The sequence below is a fragment of the Mesoplodon mirus genome (assembly GCF_964341445.2).
Source record: "Mesoplodon mirus genome assembly, chromosome: 14".
NCBI lineage: Eukaryota > Metazoa > Chordata > Mammalia > Artiodactyla > Ziphiidae > Mesoplodon > Mesoplodon mirus.
In genome coordinates, this window is record NC_138990.1 from 69,441,282 (window position 1) to 69,468,667 (window position 27,386).

Below are 27,386 nucleotides of genomic sequence, written 5' to 3' on the forward strand. Positions count from 1 at the left end.
GTGAAGTCATTGAAAAGAATGACATAAGATCTATGTTGATTCTAGGGTCTGCATAGAGTGAACTGGAAGGAAGATGAGAGGAAGATGTAAGTTGTGAGGATTCTGCAATAAATCAGAATCTTCATTACATAAAATTACCGGATTAGCACTTCCAGAATATATTTTACTGTAAATGATTTAACCACATTCCAAGCAAGTTTTAGATGATTTTTGGTGCTAATAGAATTGGCACATAACATTGAATCAGATTGCAGAGGATTATTTTAATTATGTGGCCAGATGCAGAGAAATATGTAAAGACATCGAAGCCAACAAATATGTTGAGAAAGGCAAATTCTCACAAGTAAAATGATTTTGATTTCTAGAAGGCAGCAGATTATCAATAGCTGTATACAGATTCTCTGGAGTTGTGGGTTGCTTCGTAACAGCTCACCAGGAAGTAAAATTTTCTAAAGTATAAACTGCTTTAACCTTCTAGGCAATTGGGGGCATTGCTGAACAATGATCAAGATCATAAAAAAGCTATACGAGTTCACAGCAGACAAGATTTTTTGTTTCCATTAAAGTTTCCTGTCCCAGAATATATCACCATCCATTTAGAATATGGATTCAGGCCCAAAGCTTTTCTGACTCAATAGAAAAGAGGATGAAGATGTCACCTTAAGAACAGCTCAAAATCGCCTGACAGATTTGGCAGTTACCTAAACGTTTAATAAAAATTTACTCACTAACCAAATACTCTCAGTCACCGAGCTAGCAGGTCTTTCATTTCAAAAGAATCATTTTGGGGTACCAAACTATTGACATCTGGGCCAAGCCTCCGCTTTTATTTAAATACAAACACTGACAAAGAAGCGCAGCGCTTCGTTAAATCGCAGGGACGCGTAGCTGGCATCCCTCCCGGGAAGCGAGTCTGGTTCCACCACCAGGGAGGGGCAGGGAAAGGAGACCTCGGGCGCCAGGGACCTAGCGCGCTCTTCCTTCCAGGCGTCCCGGGCTGCCCTCACTACCAGTCCCCGCCGTCTCATTTGCCGCCTTCCGACGCGTGACCCCGGCGCGCTCGCGCCCCGGGCTGGTGACAGGCGCGGGGTGCGCCGAGCGGTCCCATGTGCGCCCTCCCTCTCGCGGCCGCTGCAGTCACCGCGCCCCGAATCCAGCTCCAGCTCCTCGGCAGAGGCCTCGCCGCCGCCATGTCTACCGCCAGGCCACTCAAATCCGTGGACTACGAAGTGATCGGGAGAGTGCAGGGTAGGGGACCCCCTTACAGTGGGAGATCAAAGAGGTGTTGGGGAGGAAGAGTAGAAAGCTTCGACAAGCACACCCCATCTTAAGGACGCCCTGCCCCGTAGCGGCTGGGACTTCCGCTCGGCCATGACACAGCAGCCACGGGTGGGAAGGAGGCGAAGGGCGCATGCGCTGAAGAGCTGGGGTGGGCGGGCTGGTGGGGAGGGGAGCGGAGCCGGGGAAAGACTGGGAGAAGGAGGAACAGCCGGGCGCAGGGAGTGGGCCACTTAAGGGGGTCCGGGGAGTGCGGTCCGAGAGGACAAAATAAAGTGGGGGAAGGAAAGAAGAGAGGGTCTTTGAACTAGTGGTCCCCGTTACTTACCACTGAACTACTGCGCTTGACTTGAGCTCAGGATGGAGACCTAAGATGGTGTTTGAGGGTTCTCTTTGTAGGAGATTATACTTTTTTTTTTTTTTCCTGTATAGCTCCTAAAAGAATTATTAAGTTGTTATCTAATTTTTGTTACATTATAAGTTTAAATCGTTGTAGAGGATGTCATGTCTGGCTTATTGTAACTATCGTTATTTCTAACTTAAAATGTTAAATCACTGAAATTTATCCAATGGAATATAAATATGGTAGTGATTTAATATTTGCCATCATTCATTCAAAGTAAAGCTTTTTAACAGTGGGAAATTTTGCATCATACCTTTTCCTCTTTGAATTTGATTTCCATTTCATTTCCCCCACAGAATTTTATCCCATTGTTATGCTTGAGCAATTTCTAATTGGTCACCTACCAAACTTCTCTGCAATATGTATGTGCATATGTATGTGTGTATATATATACACACATACATATATTTTCTTAATTTCCTTTGACCATAAAACTCTATTTATTTATTTTTTTCTTTTGGCTTGAGTTACTATTGTGACTATTATTAGAATACACTTGATGAAAATAATATAAATACATTTAAAAGTGTGATAAACATTATTAAAATTTAAAAGGTAAATTTGTTTTGGAAATTTATTTCTTAAGGGGAAAGCTGGGGGTTTTATGGAACATTGATTAAAGGGTTGAGTTATCTTTGTATTTTGGTATTCTAGAGGTTTTTACACTTCGGGGCAGCGTACCAGGATAAGAAAAAGGATGGGTGAGTGTATGCCTTTTGTAAAGAAATAGCTCTTTCTTTCAAAGGGTAACTGTGAGAAGGGAGGTAGGAAAGGAGAATCATGGCAGATTACAGGTGTCTCCTCAGACAAGTCAGTTTTAGGGAAAAAAAAAAAGGAAGTTCTAGATACAGAAATTGATTACTTAAAATTATTCATGCTTTGTACCCTTTAGAATGTCTTCGGTACACCCAGCGGTATGGTATTCTAGATTGAAAACTACCCCAAAAAGTCATTGAAACATGTATATAAAAATGAAAATGGTGGCAAAGATCACTTGACAAACTATTTGGTCTGCTGGACGGAGACGGTAGTAGTTAAGGAGCGTGTGTGTGCACGTGTGTGCGCACATGTGTGACGTTTACTGAGGGTGTGTGACGTTTACTGAGGGTGTACCATGTGCTGAGCATCCTACTATTATTTACTTAATCTTAATCACAATTTTGTGAGATATATGTCTTAGTACTATTTCAACAATGCTAAAATAGGTAGAGTGTCAGTAAGTTGGACAAGCCGTTAGTGGACAAATGGGATTTGATCCTGTATCTCTCTAACTCTAAAACCAGCACTTTCCCATTAGATGAGGTTTTCTGATAACACATAATGTATTTCTATTATTTTTTTATTTTATTTTATTTTTTTTTGCGGTACACGGGCCTCTCACTGTTGTGGCCTCTCCCCTCGTGGAGTACAGGCTCCGGACGCACAGGCCCAGCGGCCATGGCTCATGGGCCCAGCCGCTCCGCGGCATGTGGGATCTTCCCGGACTGGGGCACGAACCCGCGTCCCCTGCATTGGCAGGCGGACTGTCAACCACTGCGCCACCAGGGAAGCCCTATTTCTATTCATTTTAACTATGTAATTGCACTTTGTCCATATGGTGGTCACATGGTATATGAAGATCAATTTGGGGCAACAGTATACATAATAGGAAAGAGAAATGTACGATATATAAACAGTGGGGTTTAAAAATCAGCTTTAGGGCAATAACTCTGTTGTTTACAGTATGTTAAACGGAAGAGAGTACATGCATACTATTGATTTATCAAGGCCTAGTATGTGGAACAAATTCACAATCACATACTTGCACACATATACACCAACATTTGCTGAGGATTTAGGATGTGCCAAACTCTGTACTCATTTAATCGTCAACCCTATGACCTCAACCATTTTCCTCATTTAACAAATGGAGAAATTAAAGCATAGTGAAGTAACTTTCCCAGGTTACAGAGTGAGTTAAGTGGTGGTGCTGGGATTTGAACCTTGACAGTTTTACACCAGGGCCCATGCTCTTAATCACTATATCCTACTGATCCTCCTCTCAATACCTTTTCCACCTTTATTTTGCCTTCCTCCGAACCTATGAACCGAACACATACATACACTGATGCAGGACATTTGGACCTGGCCATCTAGACCATTCCAGATGATTCTGAGGATGTTTTTATGGTCTTTTTGGCTCCAAGGAAGTTTGACCTTGTCGGTAGGCAATCAGCACATTCAAAACTGCAGTCTCTGACTCTCTCTCTCTTGCTTGCTGGCACTATCACTGTTGCTGTGTATCAGTCTGCGTCTCTCTGTGTCTCACAGAACTGCTCACAATTTTTTAGTGGATTACCTAAGAAATAAATACAAGCCACTAGCTTTTTGTCTGAGTCATAATGATAGTGTAGAAATAATTGACAATAAATGATAAAAAAATTTTAATTTTATTTTAATAAGGTAAAATGGAGAATGATTAAAGGGATCTTTAAAAAGTGAGGAATAATAAAATCTTAGTGAGTACTCACTTGTTAGAAATAATGGCTATGAAGGTACATTTACAATGGAGGAAGCTATAATTAGGAACATTGAATATGGACAAGATATAGATTGATAAATAAAATTGTCATTAAAATATTTAAATGAAAAATGTTCTTAATGAAAATTGCTTCAATGATATAAAAATTAATATGGAAAATGATTTAACTGTCTTGTTCTGATGGAAAATTGATCAGTGAACTGAATTAGCATGACAGAGCTTATGACAGATAATATTTTCTGACCAAAAACGGGGTGTGCTGTTATATTTGTATTTAGAATGTTTGAATTTAAATCATCCTTGGTACCAAAATGGTAGTCAGAATGTTCTAGGGGTCAAATATACTCTGCCTTGTTCTCCAATACACACACCCTAATTTGCAAACAGATTGCATTTCAAGAACTAGTTTATAAATTGGTTGTTTGAAATTCAGGAAAATACATTTATAGAAATAATATTACAAATAGTGGGTTTATTTCTCAGGCCCTTCTGCAGAGTTCACTCGTAGAGCTATAGGCTTGTTGACAGAAATAATCAATAAACAATCTATAATTGGAATAGAAAAGAGTTTTATTTTAGCCAAACTGAGGACTATAGCTGGGGAGACAGTCTCTCAGGTAATTCTGAGGAACTGCTCTGGAGAAGCATGGTTTCCAGCACAGTTTTATATCTTGTCAGAACAAAGAACATCTAACAGATCAGCGGTTCATTCCTTCAAGATTTCAAAAAAACAGATCAGCATGTACACAGTGAGCCAGTATGTCCTTGGCACCTGGGAAGAGAGTCCTATCATCAAAGAAGTACCAGCATTGGCATCCCAGAAAGGGAGGCATTTAATCTTTATTTTTAACATGGACATTCTGTTGTTGTTGTTTTTTTTTGTGTGGTACGCGGGCCTCTCACTGTTGTGGCCTCTCCCGTTGCGGAGCACAGGCTCCGGACGCGCAGGCTCAGCGGCCATGGCTCACGGGCCCAGCCGCTCCGCGGCATGTGGGATCCTCCCGGACCGGGGCACGAACCCGTGTCCCCTGCATCGGCAGGTGGACTCTCAACCACTGCGCCACCAGGGAAGCCCAACATGGACATTCTTTACTTTTGGTTAAGGTGCCCTTTTCTTTAACAGTTAAAGCAGATGTACAGTGTTTGATAAGCCACAAACAGGCTGTTTTAGTTAGCATAAAAGTCAAGTTAATTCCTGGATAAGCCAGAATAACTTTCCCATATCTCAATATGTGAACATTTCTTCCATCAGGCTGCTGCTGCTCTCCATTGCTGCTTCCTTCCCTCTATTTTTTTAAAATAATTTTTTTGTTTGTTTTAGAACAGTTTTAGAATTATAGAAAAGTTAGAAAGATACTATAGAGAGTTCCTGTATACTCCACATCCAGTTTCCCCTACTGTAAACATCTTACATTAGTATGGTACATTTGTCACAACTGGTGAGCCAATATTGATACATTATTTTTAACTAAAGTCTATACTTTATTCAGATTTCCTTAGTTTTTACCTAAAGTCCTCTTCTGTTCAGGATTCATCTAGGCTATCACATTACATTGAGTCATCTTGTCCCCTTAGGCTCCTTTACACTGTGATAGTTTCTCAAACTTGCCTTGTTTTCCATGACCTTGGTAGTTTGGAGGAGTACTTTGATGCTAGGTACCTTGTAGAATGCTCCCACACTGGTATTTGTCTGGTATTTTTGTTGTAAGACTGAGGTTGTGGGTTATCAAGAAGAAGACCACAGAGGTAAAGTGCCATTCTCATCAGCATATCAAGGGTACATGACTTATCACTGTTGAGGTTAACCTTGATCACCTGGCTGAGATAGTGTTTGTCCACTGTTAAGTTACTCTTTTTTTCCCCTCCCTTTCCATCCTCTACTTTATCTCCATATTCTCAAGAACCTCCATGCTTTTTTCCCACCAACTTCTGTTACATTGGGGGCTTTGGGATGAGGGATAGGGGAGTAGGGGACTGACCTCCTGGGTTTTTAGAGCATTTGTAACTGTGGCATGGCTTATAATGTTCCTATAAATGTTTAATTACAGTTACATCAAGAATAATCTGAAAATTTGAAAGAGAAATTGATTAAGCTGTGTATAGATGCTTTACCAACTCTCAGGTAAATACTGACGACACTTGTAGAAATGGACTGTGGCAATCTGTTGGTTTACCTGTGCATTAGAAATTTAACAGTTTGTTTTTGATGGAATTGACTCAGATTTAGAATGGGAGTAACTTATTAGACTACAGAAATAAATAGCAATTTTAAGATTGCTTAAAATGAAAATTAGGATAATTACTAAATAGCTTTGTCAGACACCACATAATTTAGGTGTATACATTTTTCCTTATGTAGACAGGTAATTGGAAAAGTTATGTTTTAGAGGTTGAAAATTTTAGTACATTAAAGTCAAGAAATACGATTAACTCTAATTCCCTTTCTCATCTTTCTTCCTATAGCATTTCATTTGTAGTTCTGTTCTACTTCTTGTTTTTACTTCTCCAAATCCATCCTCCCTTTTTAAAAAAAATATTTATTTATTTATTTGGTTATGCCGGGTCTTAGTTGTGGCATGTGGGATCTCTAGTTGTGGCATGTGGGATCTAGTTCCCTGACAGGAATCAAACCTGGTCCCCCTGCATTGGGAGCATGGAGTCTTACCCACTGGACCACCAGGGAAGTCCCTCTCCGTTCAACTATAGTTATTTGTGTACACCTATCTGTGTCTCTCACTAGACAATAAGGATAGTATTGGGTGGGCCAAAAAGTGTCTTCGGTTTTTTAAGTAAAAATAAAAGACACATTTTTTCATTTTCACCAAGAACTTTATTGAACAAAGTATTCACCCTTTTGTTCCACTACCTTCTGCCATTTTTCAGGCAACTTCATGATTCCATCTTCCTAAAACTTTTTATCTTTTTGAGCAAAGAACTATTCCAGGTGCCTTTTACAGTCTTCCAGGGAATTGAAATTTTTTCCATTAAGAGAATTTTGTAAAGACTGAAATAAAGGGAAATCTGAAGGTGCAATGTCTGGTGAATACGGTGGATGAATCAGAACTTCCCAGCCAAGCTGTAACAGTTTTTGCTTGATCGTCAAAGAAACATGTGGTCTTGCATTATCCTGATGGAAGATTATGTGTTTTCTGTTGACTAATTCTGGACACTTTTCCTCAGGTGCCACTTTCATTTGGTCTAATTGGGAGCAGTGCTTGTTGGAATTAATCGTTTGGTTTTCCAGAAGGAGCTCATATTAGAGGACTCCCTTTCACTCCCACCATATACACAACATCACCTTCTTTGGATGAAGACCAGCCTTTGGTGTGGTTGGTGGTGGTTCATTTCACTTGCCCCATGATCTCTTCCATTCCACATTGTTGTACAGTATCCACTTTTCATCACCTGTCACAATTTGTTTTAAAAACGGAATGTTTTCATTACATTTAAGTAGAGAATCGCATGCGGAAATAGGGTCAAGAAGATTTTTTTCGCTTAACTTATGTGGAACCCAAACATCAAAGCGATTCACATAACCAAGCTGGGGCAAATGATTTTCAGTGCTTGATTTGGATGTTTTGAGTGTGTCGGCTATCTCCCGCGTGGTATAACATTGATTGTTCTCAATTATTGTTTCAATTTGATCACTATCAACTTCAGCTGGTCTACACGACTGTGGAGCATCGTCCAGTGAGAAATCTCCAGCACGAAACTTCGCAAACCACTTTTGACACATTTGATCTGTCACAGCACCTTCTCCACACACCACACAAATCTTTTTTGGCATTTCAGTTGCGTTTTTACCTTTCTTGAAATAATAAAGCATAATACGCTAAAAATGTTGCTTTTTTTCTTCCATCTCCAATATTAAAATGGGTACACAAAAATTCACCAATTTTGATGTCTTTTTTAAAATGCTCACTGATATGACAAATGTCACATACAATCTAACAAAATTGTTTTGAATGAAGTTAAAGACAACTAAGTGCTACTAGAGCCATCTTATGGAAAAAACTGAACTAACCTTTTGGCCCACCCAATATTTTAAAGGTCAGGCTAGCTTGTTTTTATATCCCCTACAGGCTGTGCTTCTGGTGGGAACTTCCAAAGTATCTCAAATTAAATTCAAGTGCTTGGGATAGTTGGCTTAGAGAAGAAACAGTAGTATATTTGCTGTTTCGACTATTTGAAAGATGCCATTGTGTGTGGCTCCAGGGGACAGATCCTGGATGGATGTTGAAAGGTTAAAGTGAGGCAGAATTTTATTCCATAGAAGGAAGGACTTTCTAACAATTAAAGATGTTTAAAGTCATTAAAGGCTGCTTTGTAAGGTAGTGACTTGATGACTTCCTGCATTCAAAATTGACACATACAGTTCGATCCCAGGATGAAGGATTACAGGTTAATATGAAAATTTGATTTTACATGAAAGGATCCTGATGTTTAGAATTCATCATATGGTTTCTTTAAACATCAATACTTCTTTGTAGATTTAAAGTATGATTTGCTTTGCAAATATTCACCTCAGAGTTTCTCCCTGACACATCTTTTCACAAAGCAAGGTCCAGTTGCAGCTGACTGAGCCTTGATTGAGTGGCATATTTTGTTTGTCTCTCATAACTGAAGCGGCTGATGTCTGTCCCAGTTTCCAGAGCAGTGTGTCTGTAAAAAAACTGCATGTGTCATATCAGCTTCCCTTCTCTTTAGCAAGCAGGGTGAAAGCAGTGCAGAGAGGCCATGGAAGCCCATGGCAGCAACTTCTCCAGTATAGGCCCTGTCCTGAGAGTGCTCAGTTCCAGTCAGTGCTACTCAACTGCAGAAAATCTGTGTTCACATTCACTTTTTTTTCTATATGGACCTCCCTCTGTTGCACAGAATGCTTCAGACTAGGGATGGGGACTCTCAGAAAGACTCTGAGAAAATTCCAGAGCTTTGAACAGTTACTTCCTGCATGGTTCACTGCTTCACAAAGTTAATGGGCTGGACATCCTGACACCTCTTGATACACATTCCTTCTAAGACTTTAAAATATGGGTTGTGGTTGAGGGACCCAGTAAACAACACCCCTTTTCATTATGTGAGTTATTGACAAGTAAGACAATGAATAAAGCAGAGTTTGGGGGATGTGTCTCAATCTTCAGGTAAGTAGACTTTGTAATAATCTGTACTGCAGAATTAAACACACCAACCCAGGCACCAGCAGGGCTCCCTCAACAGAACAGAAGGGATGATTCCTTTGAGTAACTAGTTCCCAGAAGGAAGAAGAGGAAGCACCTGGACTACATATGTTTCTCCTTCCAAACTTAACCATTAGATAAGTCACTGCATGTCCCCAAGGAGTTAGGAACAGGTAGAGAGTGGCCAAGAGTGTCACACTAGTGGATATTTCTCCCCGTTAAAGGAACTATCACAAGGGCAAAGAAACTTTCTCTCCCAGAAATAAGCAGTGACATCTAGAGGGAGCTCAACTATTTAGTTCTGGTTTTAGTACTTCAAGATGATCTGCAGAGCAGAGTTTTTTGGTGTGGAATGATAGGAGAAGTCAGGGATGTTGTATGGAGAGCAAATTGGGGAATGACTATCCTTGTTCTACAGAGAGAGATAGGAAGGATGACGTCACAGTCCTGTTTCCTGCTTTCCTTTTTTGTGTGTGTGACATAAAAAAAAATTGAGATCTAATTCACATAATATTAAATTCACTCTTGTAACGCATTCAAACATACTAAATATACAGTGTTTTTTACTGTATTCACAATGTTTTGCAGCTTTCATCACTATCTAGTTTAGAATATTTCCATCACCCCAAAAAGAATCCCTGCCCCACAGTTCCCTTTACCAGTCATTCCGCATCCCCTACTACCCCCATCCCTCAGGGATGTCGCTGCCAAGGTCTCTGTGATTTCCTTGGACTTCCCTTCATGGTTTCAAGATGGCTGCTATCGCTCCAATCATTACATTCACCCTACAGTCAGGAAGAGAGGGAACAAGGATGAAACCCCTGGCTGAGACAGTCCCTGTCAAAGAGCTTTCTTGAAAGCTTCAACCAGTGACTTGGCTGAACCACTTGACATGGACCACCCCTTATAAGGAAGATCGGTAAATATAGAAGAGCATGTTGCTGCCTCAAGTAAAATCAGAATTCTGTTAGAAAAGCAGAAGGGGAAAATGGATTTTGTGTAGGCAACTAACAGTGTCTGTCACAGATATTCATATATTAAATACATTTCACAGCATAGTAATTACATTTGGTAGTCTTTCCCAAGTAGTGATGCAAAAGGACATACTACAGAAAGACTTTGATCTCCCTGGTCTCAATCTCAAAATATTTAGTTTATAACCAAGACAACCTAAATTTCTGTTAGGTACCTATTGAATCTTTCACATATGATTTATCTCAGTCTTATTTTTTTTTCCATTTATCACTGCTTAAAGCAATGGGCAACACTTGTATTATCTACCCAATTTGTCAAGCAGTATGAACTTAGCCTAAAATTAAGTCTCTTAAACTTAAAGGACAATCCTTTAGTTATACTGTTTTAAGATCTGTTTAATAAATGTATGTGTGCCCTTACCATTCATAGTTACAAATACAGTCACCATGTCCTGCTCTAGTCTTCTATCCCAAGTCCTCTAAGTTCTTTAAGACAACCAATTTAACCATTTCTTTTTTCAGTTCTTATGGTTGTTAAGCCATTATTTATAAACAACATGCTCATATTAATATTTCCTGATTTGTCAACTTAGGCATTATGTAGTGACTTCTTGCTACCCTTTTTAATATATAGTATATTATATATAAACACACACATACACACATCAAACTATATATTATCATTTAGATAAAGCAGTAAAGTTCTGCTAGAATCAACACAGATGTCTTATGATTCTTTCCAGCTTTGAGTACAGTAAATTTATCATCACCACTTTGAAATTAAACTTAAACTCTAATCAGTATGGTTGCATGTATATTTACAATGTTAATAATGAATTACTACAGGACAGTAAAACAATTCACTTAAAGATTTATCAGCTGGTTTTTCTTTCATTCATTTATTCAACAACTATGTGCCAAGCTCTGGTCTAGGTGCTGGGGACACAGTGTTGAACAAGACAGAAGAAAAGAAAACAAATACCTAGTAATATCATATGGTAATCAGTTATGCATATCCAGGAAACATATAAGGATGCAGTGCTGTTTTAGATAAATTGGTCAGGGACTATTTCTCTATGGAGATGACGTTGGTGCAGAGACATGAATGATGAGAAGGAGCCAGCAAGGAGAATATCAGGGGGGAGAGCATTTCAGACAGAGGGAATAGTAAATGCAAAGGCCATGAGGCAGAAATATGCTTGGCATGTTGAGGGACATGAAGGAGAAAATTTTGGCTGGAATGGAATGAGCAGAGAGGAGTCCTAAGAGATGAGACAGAGCATTAGAAAGGGGCCTGGAGGATGTGGTAACCAGAATGTATTTTATTTTGAGTGTGATAGGGAGCCACCAGAGGGTTTTAAGCTGGGAAAGGAAGTGATTTGATTTTACTTAAGGAAAGGAAACCACCTTGGCTGCTTTATGGAGACTAGACTGTAGGAGGGCAGAACTAGACATAGGGAGACTAGTGAAGGGGGCCATTGATTAGTTGAGAGATTATGATAACTTGGACTAGGGTGTAAAAACATTTTTACCCATTTTTCTAGAAAGAGTTGAAACAGAATTAAACTATTTTTTAGCAAGTCTTGAAAATGAAGTTTGGGGCTACAAATAATTGGTAAAATGAGTGCAATGACATGGTTTTGAATATTTAACTATGTGTGGTATCCAAATAGGTCATGATTCTGATTTGGGGACTTGCACATGCTCTTCCATCTTTAATGTTATTCCATTCTCATCATACTAATTTTTGCTCATCATTGAAGTATCAATGTCCCGTTTTCAATAAGCCTGCCCTAAAATTACCCAAGACTGGGTGGGTCATTTGTTTGTCCTGTGAACTCACACTTGCATCCTGGTTTATGCATCTTTCAACTCATAATTGTTCTATGTTTTATTTATTTTTAAAGTTTTATTTATTATTCTTTTTTCCCCAGTTTTATTGAGATATAATTGCCGTACAGCACTATATAAATTTAAGGTATACAGCATGATTTGACTTACGTCATGAAATGATTATCACAATAAGTTTAGTGACTATCCATCATCTCATATAGATACAAAATAAAAGAAAAAAAATATTTTTCCTTGTGATGAGAACTCTTATGAGTTACTCTCTTCACAACTTTCATATGTAACATAAGCATAAGTTAATTTTATTTATCATGTTGTACATCACATCCCTAGTACTTATTTATCTTATAACTGGAAGTTTGTACCTGTTGTCTTCTACATTTTAATTGCCATTTTACTTGTCTATACTCCTCACTATACTGTAAGCTCCTAGATGGCAGGACTGTCTTATTTACTCATCTCATTCTCTGCAGAATTAGACAACGAATATTTGTTAAGTGAATAATCAGAATGTCTAAAAGTGTGCTTATTAAAAAAATATATATTTATTTATAGATTTGGTTGCACCAGGTCTTAGTTGTGGCAGGTGGGCTCCTTAGTTGCGGCATGTGGGCTCCTTAGTTGTGGCATGCGAACTCTTAGTTGCCGCATGCATGTGGGACCTAGTTCCCTGACCAGGGATTGAACCCAGGCCCCCTGCATAGGGAGCGCGGAGTCTTATCCACTGCGCCACCAGGGAAGTCCCTAGTGTGCTTATTAAATATATGAGTTGCCTGATTCTTAGATTATGTCTGTGTGAAAAGAACATTTCATTAGCAGACTGGAGTAGGTAATTTCCTTAACCCTGCAATGTGTTGGATAACTCTTTTAAAAATTCCTCAAATCCTTTCACCTTAAGCAAATGGCCTTTTTGTCATCAGTAAATAGATGGTGGAAGGGCTGCTGGGAATTCATAAATGTTGAAAGGATGTCGCTCTTCCCTGGGGGTGGGGTGGGGTGGAGTGGGCAGCTTGTTGTTAACCTCCCTTTCTGGCAGCTCCGATGTTTCTGGCAGCAAGTAGTAAGGGTGGAGGGAGCAACCTAAGTGACAGGCTGCCTGCTCTGCTCCAGCACCAAATCCAGTTAGAGTGCAGGACAGGGTTTTTCGTCTTTTCATTGTCCATGGTTTCTTTCAAGTAGCGCTGTTGACCTGTAAAATAGCTGAAGCAATATTGACATGCAAGTACATGATTTATTACCAACACGAATTTGAACAGCATGAATGAGAAATGCATCAGACCTGCAGTACCCTACAAGATTGGAGTTTTCCCCTTTGAGATGCAATTCTTCACCTGAAATATAAATCCTTTTCAGACCTTTCCCAGACCGTCCTTTAAGGTGGAGCCAACCATTGATTCTAAACTTTAGCAGGCATAAAAATCACCTGGAGAGCATGTTAAAATTGGATTCCTAGATGCAACCTGCAGAGTTTCTGCTTCTTTAGTCCTGGGGAGGAGCTTGACAATTTGATTTTCTAAAAACCTCTCAGGTGATGCTGGTGCCTCTGGTTCATGGACCGGTCTGAATAGGAAAGAGCTGGACCATATGTTTCCAATTTCTGTTTACTTCAGTTGAATGTACTTTCTTTTCTTAATGTTAACATCATTTGGGGCTGTTCACTGTTGAGAAACTCAGAGGGGAATATGCACAATAGGCCTGGACCCAAACCTTCAACTCTGCTTAGTCAATGTCTTCTGGGATCCCCTCACTCCAGGAAAAAATGACTGCACACTTCACAGTTCTGCCTGTTTTGTCTCTTCTACGTGGTCTGGTTAACCTGAAGTTTCTCTTGAATTTTCTGCCCATTCCTTTTATATCTACTGACTCGTGTCTTTCCCTCCATCTATATAACAGAATACCCTTCTGGTTCTTCTTCACATCAATACTCCCCACTCATCCTTCCCTCACATTTATAGGTATCATTTTTTTTTTTTTTTTTTTTTTTTTGCGGTACGCGGGCCTCTCACTGTTGTGGCCTCTCCCGTTGCGGAGCACAGGCTCAGCGGCCATGGCTCACGGGCCTAGGCGCTCCGCGGCATGTGGGATCTTCCCGGACCAGGGCACGAACCCGTGTCCCCTGCATCGGCAGGCGGACTCTCAACCACTGTGCCACCAGGGAAACCCCTAGAGGTATCTTAAAATATTTTTTATAGCCCCATAAGAATTTCATTTGTGATACTATCCTGTCTTTGTTGCTCCACTACTCTTTTTTTCTTCGTATTCATTTGGTACCACAATACACTACCCTCAGGAAACAAATGATACTCCTTGTTATTATAAATCCGCTTACAAAACTACATAAAATTACCCAAGCCACTCATCTTGTCTTCTGTATCCTCTTAACCAGGCTCAATTGCTGTTTGGAGAAGCAATATCTTTTGACCTCTCTGAGATTGATTTGATCTATCCCCTGTGATTTGCCTATTTTTTTTTTCTAATTTTTAAAAATTCAGGTATAATTTACATTCAGTAATATTCACCCTTTTTAGTATACAATTCAATGAGTTTTGATAAATGCATACAGTCATGTAACCACCACCACTACCAGCACACTGAGACATAAAACAGTCCAATCACCCCACAAGTTTCCCTCGTGCTCCTTTTCAGCACCCCACTCCTTCCCACTCCCGCCCTTGGCAATCACAGATCAGTTTCCTGTCCCTGTAGTTTTGCCTTTTCCAGAATGTGGAATTAAAATAGAAATGTTTTTATTACATTTAAACTTGAATTTAGTCCTTGTATTTAAAGAAGACATTCTATTTATTTATTTATTTATTTATTTATTTATGTTTGGCTGCGTTGGATCTTCTTTGCTGCACATGGGCTTTCTCTAGTTGCGGTGAGCGGGGGCTACTCTTCGTTGCAGTGTGCGGGCTTCTCATTGCCATGGCTTCTCTTGTTGCGGAGCATGGGCTATAGGCGCATGGGCTTCAGTAGTTGTGGCACGTGGGGTTCAGTAGTTGTTGCTCATGGGCTCTAGAGTACAGGCTCAGTAGTTGTGGTGCACGGGCTTAGTTGCTCCGTGGCAAGTGGGATCTTTCCAGATCAGGGCTCGAACCCGTGTCCCCTGCATTGGCAGGTAGATTCTTAACCACTGTGCCACCAGGGAAGGCCCTAAAGAAGACATTCTAAACGCTGAGGGTGGGTAAGTTTTATGCCAGCACACTCAACTGTTCTTGTAGTAATTATTTTGTTTTATTTAGCATTTTAAAATAGAAGGAATATGCAGTTTGGCGTTTCATTATACTTTGGTTTCAGAATATTATTCTTTTTCTCCAAAAATAGCCTTCCTTTTCTCTTTTTGTTTTAAAAGAAAAGAGTTTTTTAAAAAACACTTTCTGAATACATTCAGATATTAAAGGTTTTGTTCATTTCATTTACTTACTATTTAATAAACTAGATGAAAGCTAAGTCAGGAAATATATAATTTTTTAAAGGTAGACAACCTGACATTTCTTTTCATCTTTCTCTTATACAGGTGTTTGCTTCAGAATGGTAAGTCACCAATCTGTTTATTATTTTTTGCCATCTCCCTCCCACCCCCACTGTTATTTAGTCACAGAGACAGAGCAGTTATCTACTTAGTGCTAATCTATTGCTAATTTCCTGTCCTTGACAGTGAATGAAGAAATATTTGTATTTCTTTCAAGTTACTGGTTGAGATTTTTATTAAGGATGTCTTTTAAAAGTAGCCTATTAAAAACATTACAGCCTTCCTAGTTTTCCGTTAATATTTCTATGAACTTCGAAAGTACCTCTCTTGGGGTGATCCAATTAAACATTTTGATTAGGTATATTTAATACACAGTGTGGGGTCTTCCACTTGTTCTGGATGGAAGAATCTCTCCAGTCAAGGGTACATATCTTGAATTGCAAAATGAGAAAAGCCCATTGTTGCATAAGGAAGTGGTTCCTAGGTTTTTAAAGTTAAAACCCCTTGCTGCCTTTTAGATATTTATTTTTAAATATTTATTTATTTTAAAATATTTATTTATTTTAAAATAATTTTAAAATATCTATTTTTAAAATATAATACTCCTTTCCTAAAAGTTAAACGTGGTATGTATTCTCACCTACTGTTTGAGCTGGGAATCACTAGCTAGGTCTCTGTTCCTAACCTCTAAGGGTTCTAACAGGTTCCCACAAGTCAAGTCTCTGCCTTTTGAGATAGTCGCATCCCCTGGTGTTCAGATTGTCTCCTTTTTCATTATTATCTATGAAGGCATGACATTTTCAGAACCCAGCCCTTCCAGCAATCCTAGCTGTAATCATCTTGGTTTGTGCTGCTTCATTTAGTTGGGGACGTGGAGTGTAGAGCTCTTGGTCACCCTGGCCTCCAAACAGGAGAAGAGCAGGTTTCTAAAAAATGCTGGTATTCTGGCTCCACAAGAATTTTAGTGTGATGTAGTTAAAGTAATACAAAATAAAAATGTTTCTAGGTTTGCATGTGCTGGTAGCATAATTGAATTTGGAATCAGGAAAAGGAATTTTAAAAAACTATTACGAATAATAGGAGAAATAAATTTACTCATAGGCAATTAAAACAATTGCGTGGCAAGTCCAGAGTCAACAGAGAACATTGGAATCTTTTAATCCAATACTTTATGTTGATCATAACTGGATATTTTTGCTCAGTGATTAAGAATCTTGGAGTGATCATCATTTGAAACCCCGATTGACAGTGTAATTTAGCATTAGCTGGTTGTGAGGGCAAAGCAACTGAGTTTTATGGATTCCAAAACACATCATGGAAATTGTTTACTGAAATAATTCCCACCATCAGTTTATTTTCTCATAACATGCTTGTCTTTACTGAATGTGGAATTTAGCACACACACAAAAAATACCATTTAAACGAACGTTTTTGTAAATATAGGTATTACTATAGGCCGGCTACACAATCTTTGGCATAGACTATATTTTAAAGTAATCAGCTTTTTTGTGACCATACCTTTTTGAATGTTAGAATCAAGTATGTTGTAAATTCAGACCTTTGAGACTTCGTCTCTCTTGTTTTCTCCTGAAACCAGTACACCGAAGATGAGGCAAGGAAAATAGGGGTGGTTGGCTGGGTGAAGAATACCAGCAAAGGCACTGTGACAGGCCAAGTGCAAGGCCCTGAAGATAAAGTCAATTCCATGTAAGTAATAAGACTAATAACACACTCATGCAACTTATGAACTTATTTCAATGTTTGGTTGTACAATAAGAATAGAATTGATGGACCAAATTTAGTTTGTAGATTATCACTAAACCAACATGCTATTAGGCAGACCAGCAAAGAAATTTTCAGAGTTGAGAGTGGAATTTCTACGTCTAGGAATGGATTTCCCACTTGGGCAGGCCCTCAGAAAGAGCAATAACATCACTCTCCAATCTGTATGAAATGTGTTCTGTTCAGTCTCCTCTAATATGAGGGAAACATCCAGGGTCAAGTATTTCTCATCTGAAGTGGCTGTGACAGAAGCATAGTGCTTTAGGATGGTTCTTGTTCTTAAAGAGCCTGCAGGGCAAAAAGTTGCCATTTCCTTTGTATTGTTTAAGTATCTTATTTATCTAATTGTAATTTTATTTTTACTGTCAATGAAAGTGTGTTTGATGAGCTGTATAGTTATGGTAATATGAGTCCTTGCAGTGCAAAGGAGATCAGATTCAGTTATAGGGGAAAAAGTGCCTTGTGTACACAGTGTCATTTTCAAAGATGTTATCTTTTCAGCTTCCTAACTGCCACTGCTCTCTGTAGTCAATAAAAATTGCTCCTATTTATCGAGCATTTGCAACATGTTAGGTAATGTGCTAAGCACTTTACATGGATTATCTCATTTAATCTTCACAACATGTCTTACGAGGTAGCTACTCGTTAATACCCAATTTATTTTATTTGCAGTTTATCTTTGTTTTCTTTACTTAATGTTTTCAGATTTCAAGAGCAATACTTTTTTACTTGTTGTAATAAGTGAAGTAATAAAATGTAGAGAGGTATAAAAGCAAAGTTAGTGATCGGCCCCTCCTTTCTACTTCCTTCCCCTTTATGTAACCTGAGCCAGTGGCTTTGTGAATCCTATCCAAAGCTTTCTTTTTCACTTAAAAATACTTAATTGTACGTTTAAAATTAGGGTTTCGCGTGCTTTTACTGAAATAGAATACTTCATGCATATTTTTCTGTAACAGTAATTTTTACTTTATGGACATTCAACAATCAAGAAACATACAAGTACCAATTCCTTATTTTTTTCTAATTTCTTTATGTATAGGTACATATTTGCATTTGTGTATAAACCATACCCCAACTTGAAGAGTGGGGTCCAAAATTCAATTTCATAAAATGTGGGGTAACAGTTAGTGGAAAAATTATATTTTTCAGTAGGATGGTCACAGAATGCACAAATGAGAGGACTGTGAGCAACTTATACAGAACTAATAGTTCAATGGATGAGAAAATGCCAGATGACTATGATATAGTTTGAGAATGGGGACCACATGGAGGATGGACGCTCATGCCAATCATGTTATACCCTAATCCATGTTGTAGCAAGTTTTTGATTAATTTCCTTAATATAATCATATCATACATTCTGCCCATTTTTCCTTTCCAACGACTGCACACCCTTCTTCCCTGCCATGCTGCCAGTCATCTGTGTTAGCAACCTGTGTGTGTTTCCTTCCATGTTTGTCTCCATGTTTGCCTTTACATAACACACACACACACACTCAGGTGCACATATATTTGGGGGTTTTGTTCAATGTTTGCTTTTTAAAAATGGGATTGTGGTGTATGCACCTCTCTGCATCTCACTTTTATTTTATTTTATATAAATGTATTTATTTATTTATTTTTGGCTGTGTTGGGTCTTCGTTGCTGCGAGCAGGCTTTCCCTAGGCCGCTTTCACTGTGGCAAGCGGGGGCTACTCTTTGTTGCGGTGCATGGTCTTCTCATTGCGGTGGCTTCTCTTGCTGTGGAGCACGGGTTCTAGGCACGTGCGCTCTGTAGTTGTGGCTCGCAGGCTTAGTTGCTCTGCGGCATGTGGGATCTTCCCAAACCAGGGCTCGAACCCGTGTCCCCTGCATTGGCAGGCAGATTCTTAACCACTGCACCACCAGGGAAGTCCCTGCATCTCATTTTATCATTCAAAGATACATCCAGGAAAACCCCTCCAAGTTAAATAGTGTAACACTAATTCATTCTTTTTAATGGCTGCTTAATATTCTACAGTATAGATGTACCATTATTTATTACCTTATTGCTGGGAACTCATTTTGTTACTTTTTATTTTTTTCCGCAATAAGAGCAATGATGCAATAAACATTTTATTGGTGATTTTATTTTTATGAGAGATTTCTAGGAGTGTGATTTGTTGGTTGAAGTGTCTTGCGTACTTTTAATTTAAAAATATTTACCTGCTTTTCAGAACAGCTGTAAACAATTACATTTTTTTCTATTCATCCTGTTGGCAATTGGTACTGTTGCACTCTCATTTTTCTTTTATCTGATTTGGTGTAGAGTGATATATTATTTTTTTTACTGTAGTTTGCATTTCTCTAATTGATAGTTGGAGCATCTTCATGCTATGTGGATTTGTTCTCATGGATTCCCTTTTCACATCCTTTACCAATTTTCTCACTGGATTGCTTGTCTCTTGCCAATTTTTAACAGCACTTTGTATACTGGTGATGACTACTAACTCATTATCTGTTATCTCTTTTCCAAGTATTCCCCAAATCTATCATTTGCCTATTAGTTTTGTTTATGGTAGCTTTTGCAACATAAATTGTTTTTCATTTTTATAAACTTAGATATGGCTATCTTTTCTTTCTGGTTAAAAAACAGATTGTGTGTTGTTTCCTAGCTTTCCTTCTAACTTTTTGATGCTTTATTTATTACATTAGGCATCTACGCCATCTGGAATTTGTTTCTTATTTATAATATGAGATTGGAGACTATTTTCTACCAGATGGATAGCGAGTTGTGCCAGCACCATTTATTAAATAGTCACTCTTTCCCCATTGAATTGAGATACATTTTTGTCATATATTAAAATCTCATATAAACTGGATTTTATTTCTGGTTTTTCTGTTCTGGTTCACTGATTGATATATCTATTACTATACTAATACTCCATATTGATTTAATTACAGTGGCTTTATAGTATATTTTCTTTCATTTTTCTTTTTCATTCACTTTTTTGCTTTCTTGGGCATTTATTTTCTCTCTAAACTTTAAGATAATTTTATCTATTTAATTGGAATAATATTTGTTTTTTTAAACTTCCCTAATTGTCTTACAAATATATTTTTTTAAAAAAGAAAACTTTCTTTTTTAAAACAGTTTTAGAGTTACAGAAGAATTGTGACGATAGTACAGAGGGTTTCCATATACTCCTCACCCTTTCCCCATTAACATTTTACATTAGTATGATACATATGTTACAATTAATGAACCAGTATTGATATACTGGGTATTAAGTAAAGTCCATAGTTTATTCAGATTTCCTCAGCTTTTACCTAATGTCTCTTTTCTCTTTTAGTAGCCCATATTTTACTTGCTTTTTAATTGCACATTTTTTTATGATAAAAGAGAATTGTTATTAAATCTTTCCATCTAAGAATATGGATATCTTTTCATTTGTTCACATTTTAAAATTTATCCTTCAATGTGATTTTCTAGTTGTCACCATCTAAGTTTTGTGCTTTTCTTGCAGAGTTTATTCCTAAGTATTTGCCTTAGTCAGTTTGGCTTCAGTAACAAAGCACCGAATAGACTGGGTGGTTTATAAACAACAGAAATTCTCAGAGTTATGGAGGATGGAAGTGCAAGATCAGGGTGCAAGCATGGTCAGGTTCTGGTGAGGGCCCTCTTCTGGGTTGCAGACTGTTGACTTCTTATTTTATTCTCCCATGGCACAAAGAGAGCTAGTTAGCTCTCTGGCCTGTTCTTATAAGGACACTAATCTTATTCATGAGAGTTCTATCCTCATGACCTAATGACCTCTCAAACACCCCACCTCCAAATACCATCACATTGAAGATGAAGCATCAAGCTATAAATTTGGGGAGGACCCAAACATTCATTCCGTAACAATATTTTATTGCTTTTTTTTCACAATTAGGTATGGAATATTTTTCCCATTTTTGTTTCTGGGTATTTATGCTGAATAAGGAAAGCCTAATGATGTTTGTATATTTATCTTATATCATAGAGTTACCTTATCAAATATTCTCATTAATTGTACTAGATTTGATTGTTTGTCTGTTTTTTTTGTAAACTATAGTCTATTAGATTTCCTAAGTATACAATTCTGTAGTTAGCCGAAATAGTGTATCTTTTATCCAGTGTTTATTCCATTTGCTAGACCTCCTCACAGCAATGTTGAATAGTAATAGCCATAGCAAGTATTCCTATCTGGTTTCTGATTTTATTTGAAATGGCTTTATTTTTTCACCATGATGATGAAGAATGATGTTTGCTGTTGATTTTTGCTAAATAAACTTCATTACATTGAATTTCACTCTTGCATTCCTTGAATTAAGCTCTTGTTGGTCACAGTGTATTATTCTCTTGAGACATTGCTGAATACTGCTTCCCAATGTTTTATTTAGAAATTTTGCATCTGTACTTATAAGTGAGATTATGGTTTCCTTTTTTTGGGGGGGGAGGGGTGTTACTGTATCAGGTTTTGGTGTTAAAAGTTCTGCTGGTTCATGAAATGTATTAGGAAGTTTCCCTTTTCATTCATTCTGGAATAATTTAAATAATACTGGGATTACTGTTCTTAGATTAGCTGAAATAAGTTATGAAATCACTTGGTCCTGGTGCTTTCTTAATGATAGGCCTTTAATCACCTTTCCAATCTGGTCTATTGCATTGGTGTATTTGGGTTTGCCACTTGTTCCCAGATTCATTTATGTTTTGCTAGGAAATTATCAAATTCTTTTTTTGAAATTATCCACTTGTCCTAGGGTTTCAAATTTGTGGTTATAGATTTTATAGTTTTTAAAATCTCTTCTGTATCTGTGTTTATATCTCCTTTGAAAATTCCTAATCTTATATAGTTTTATTCTCTCCTCATTTTTCCTTAATCAGTCTTGGAAGAAATTTATCTATTTTATTGGTATATCTTAAAAAGCAGCTTTTGGATTTATTGATCATTTCTACTTTTTTGGTTTTCCATTTCCTTAATTTCAACTTTTGTCTTTATTAATTCCCTCTTTTTTATTTCTTTGCTGCTTGGTCTCTAAGTCTTCAACATGAGTGGTAGTTGCCTTTAATTTTAGTCTTTTTACATTAAAGATGGTAATTTGGCATTTACCCTAAACACATCTTTTGAGTTGTTCCATAGGTTTTGGTAAAAAGTCTTCTTTTCATTGCTTTCTGGAGAGTTTGTATTTTCATGTTTTATTTGCTCTTTGAGCAAATATCCAATGGTATTCTGTGTATGTGTTTTTTAAGCTTCCAGTGGTTATGTTTTTTTAGTCACCTTTTATTACTTATTTCTATTTTTATTTGATGATGATCAGAGAATGGGGCCTAGAAGATCTCTACTTTGAAAAAATTGTTAAACCCTTCTGATGACATGATTTATTTTGGATAGATCAATTAGGATGGGTGATCCAATTAGGATGCTTTAGGTTGCAAGAAATAGAATATCTGTTAAAAGTAACTTAATGAAGGGGCTGATTTTTCTCACTTTCCAAAAAACTGGGGCAGGTAGTTCCAGGGTTGGTGCGGTTGCTCCATTATATTAGGGTTCTGGGATCAGTTTCTCTGGGACCCTCCTGACTTTCTATCTGTTCTGCTTGCCTGCAAGTCCTTCACACCCTCACAGGATCAATTCAAAGCAGGAAGAATGTGAGACTTTTTCCCTTCTCTTCTAAGAGAGGAAATTCTTAAAAGACCCTGGCAGATTGCTCTACAGGTTCCACTGGGCAGAGCAAGGTCTCAAGCCTATGCCCTGGCTTCAAGTGATATTAGGGAAGTATCTGGCATTTTTAGCTTTCCTTCTAACAAGTGGGATTTGGCATCAAGAAGGAAGAGAGAGAGAGGAGAGAGGAATGGCTGTTAGGGAGACACCCAATGATGTTTGCTGTAAAAGAGACCTGAAAGGAACATATGTTCTCTTTCTGAGGCATATGAGATTTCATATCTATCTACCTATCTATCTATCTATCTATCTATCTATCTATCTATCTATCTACCTGTCTTTGAATGTGTTGATTATATTATTCCATTCCAGTATTTTTTGACAACTAAATCCATTTAATTATGAAAGAGGTATATTTTGTTTTTGTTTTTCGGGTTTTTTTTGGCTGTGCCGCACCACACCCAGCTTGTGGATTTTAGTTCCCCAACCGGGGACTGAACCCAGACCCTCGGCAGGGAAAGCGTGGAGTCCAAACCACTGGACCACCAGGGAATTCCCATGAAAGAGGTGTATTGAAGTCTTTCTGTATAACTGTATTTTCATCGTTATCACTGCAGTTTAATTTTTCTTTACATTTCTTGCTGTTGTGTTGTTTGATACTACAGATATATGACTTGTGTCATCTTCATAAACAGTGTCTTTTTTCATTACATAGTGTTTGTCTCTATACATTTTAATGCTTTTAAATTTAATTTATACCTTGCTACTCCCTCTTTCTTTTAAATTTACATTTCATTGGTATTTCTATGTTTACCTTTATATTTTTATCCACTCTTGATCATTTTAAGGGTGCTTTTAATAAACAACATAGAGCTATGTTTTGTTGTTTAACACATTTTGAAAGTTTTTCTCTTTTAATGGCAGAGTTCAATCTTTTCAAATTTAGTATAATAATTGGTTTGTACACTAACTTGGTTTCTTCATATTTAGTATAATAGTAGTTTGTAACAATTTTATTCTTCTATGTTACTTTACTATTATTACTTTTAGTTTTACTCATCAATACACTTTTTTTATAGTGAACTACAACACATATATAGAAAAATGCATAAGATATTAATGTGCAGGTTGATGAATTAGTATAAAGCAAAGATCTTTCTCCTGCAGTATCACCTTGGATCAAGTGTCCATGGATCATATTCATGGGTCTGTTTTTCTGGATTCTCTGTTCTGTTTCATTGGCCTGTTTGTCTATCCTTGCACCACTACCATGCCATGTTAATTATTGTAGCTTTATCATAAGTCCTGGCATCCGGTAGACAAGTTTTTCTAACTTATTCTTTGTCAAGGTTATGTTGGCTATTCCAGTACTTTTCATTACCATGTAGATTTTAGATCAAGTTGTCAAGTTCCATGAAACAACCTGTTGACTTTTGACTGGGATTGCATTGAATGTAAAGATAAATTTAGGGAGAATTTATGTTATAAATGTGATAAATTTCTCACTTATTTTGTTCTTCTTGAACTCTCTCAATAGTATATTATAATTTTCTGCATAAAGGTCTTGCATATTTCCTCCCGAGGTATTTGATAGTTTTGATGCTATTATAAATGCTATCTTCTTAAGCATTTTTCCTGTTTATTGCTAATATATAGAAAATCAATTGAGTTTTGTGTATTGCCTTATTTCCAGTGACTTTGCTAGACTGACTTGTTGATTCTAATAATTTGCATGAAGATTCTTTAGAATTTTATTGTTTTGAATATTATCTGAGGATAATGAGAGTTTTATTTTTTCCTTTCCTATTCTTTCACCTTTTATTTCTTTTCCTTGCTCACTACACTGATTAGGACTTTAAGTATAATATTGTGCAGAAGTAGTAGTAATAATTGGCATCCATGTCTTGTTACTGATCTCAAACTTTCAACATTTTACTTTTAAGTAGTATACTTGGTAAAAGTTTTTTTGTAGGTATTATTTATCAGATTATTAAAATTTCCTTCTACTTTTAAAATCACAAATGGATACTGCATTCTAACAAATAATTTTTCTATATCAATTAATATGATGATATGATTTTTCTCCTTTATTCTGTTATTGGGACAAATTATATTGATTGATATTCTAATATAATCAGTACTATATTCCTGTAATAAACTCAAATTAGCCATGACTGATTTTCCTTTTTATATATCGCTGGATATTGTTTGCTCACATTTTGTTTAAGATTCTTACATGTATGTTCACATGAGAGATGGGTCTGTAATTTTCCTTTCTTATAATGTCAAAGTTAAGTTATGTTTGTCTAGAATTTTTATAATATTGATATTATTCTGTAAATAGTAGAATTCATCACCAATTAATTCTGGGCCTGGAGTTTTCTTTGTCCCAATTTTTTTTTGTTTGTTTGTTTTGTTTTTTGTGGTATGCGGGCCTCTCACTGCTGCGGCCTCTCCCGTTGCGGAGCACAGGCTCCAGACGTGCAGGCTCAGCGGCCATGGCTCACGGGCCCAGCCGCTCCGCGGCATGTGGGATCTTCCCGGACCGGGGCACGAACCCGTGTCTCATGCATCGGCAGGCGGACTCTCAACCACTGCGCCACCAGGGAAGCCCTGTCCCAATGTTTTAAATTACAGATTGAATTCCTTTAAAACTTATAAGACTTTTCATATTTCCTTTTCCTTTTGTCAATTTTGGTAAGTTGTATTTTTAAAAAATTTGTCCATATTTTCTAAAATTTCCAATCTATTGGCGTAAAATCTTATTATCTTTTTAATATTGCAGTATGAATAGTGCTGTTCACCTTTAATTTCTGACATTAGTTGTCTGGGCTTTTTTGTTTGTTTTTTGTTTTTTGTCTTTTTTCTCCCTAGGCCTTTATCAGTCAATATTCTTAGTCTTTCAAAGAATGAACCTCTGCCTTTGTTGATCCTTTCTATATATGATGTTTCCTGTTTCATTAATTTTGCTGCAATCATTTTTTTCCTTTGATTTTCTTAGTAGTTAGTTTGCTGCTCTTTTTTTTAACTTCTTGAGATGGATTCTTAGTGAATTGATTTTTTAGCCTTTCTTTTTAAAATATATAGCATTTTAAAAGACATTTAAAAAGCCAATTTGCTTTCTAAGCACTGTTTTATCTGTATCTCATAAGTTTTTATATACAATTTAAAAAATTATTTTTTCAAGATATATTCTAATTTTCAGTGTAATTTTCTGTTTGACCTATCAATTATGTAGAAATATATTTATTAGTTTCTAAATATATCTAGCTTTCCTAGGTATCTTTTTGTTATTGATTTCTACCTGATTACCTTATAATCAGAGAACATTCTGTATATAATTTCAATCCTTTGAAGTTTGTTGAGACTGTTTTTATGGCCCAGTATATGATCATTTTTATAAAACTTCTCTATGCCTTACAAAGAATGTATATTCTATAATCATTGGATATAGAGTTCTATATGTTCATTAAATCAAATTTGCAACATCATATTGTCTAAATCCCATACTGGTTTTGTTTTTGACTGCTTGTCCAGTTATGATTGTGGACTTGCTTCTTTTTTCTGGTAGATTTGTCAATTTTTTATATATATCATTTGAGTCCATGTTATTTGATGCATGCAAATTTAGACCTGTTGTAGTCTCCTGGTAACTTAAGCCTTATATCATTGTAAAGTGTTTCTCTCTATCTTTAATAATGCTTTTTGCCTTAAAGTTACTTTATCTGATATTAATGGAGTTATACAAGCTTAATTTATGAATGTGTTTGAATAGAATTATTTCCCGTTGTTTCATTTTCAGTGTTTCTTTCTCATTATGTTTTATATGTGCCCATTTTAAACAGCATATAGTTGGTTTTTTTTTCTTTATGTAGTCATATAACCTTTGTTTTTAAATTAGACTGTTTAGTTCATTTAAGCTTAATGGAATTACTGGTATATTTAGAATTAAATTTATATCTTACTGTGTTCTTTCCACTTGTTTTATCAGTTCTATGTTGTTTCCTCTTTCTAGCCTTCATTCGGATTGAATATTTTTTATTATTCTTTTTTTTCTCTATTAGTTTAAAAGTTGTATATTCTTTTATTTCTCTTACTAGTGCTTTTCTGGAGATACAACATACAACCATAACATATCAAACTTTGATGTTAATTTAGGCCTTTATTCTTTTTTCCAACAATGCAAGATCTATAGCACCTTTTAAGGCCATTTATCTCCCTATTTACTTAGATGCTATTGTGGTGTATTTTAATGATCTATTTTAAAGTTCATAAGACATTAT

The 27,386-nt window shown here is 36.9% G+C and overlaps 1 protein-coding gene across 1 annotated transcript in view; it reads left to right on the forward strand.

The window, feature by feature from the left end:
* The first annotated feature begins 816 nt into the window (after positions 1-816).
* The window catches only part of ACYP2 (acylphosphatase 2), a 172,931-nt gene continuing 146,361 nt past the window's right edge, over positions 817-27,386 (forward strand). The window contains exons 1-3 of the mRNA XM_082642764.1: positions 817-1,248; positions 15,722-15,738; positions 17,274-17,383. Of these exons, the coding sequence (XP_082498890.1) occupies positions 1,107-1,248; positions 15,722-15,738; positions 17,274-17,383 (269 nt within the window). The 5' untranslated portion in view covers positions 817-1,106. The remainder of the gene's footprint in view (positions 1,249-15,721; positions 15,739-17,273; positions 17,384-27,386) is intronic.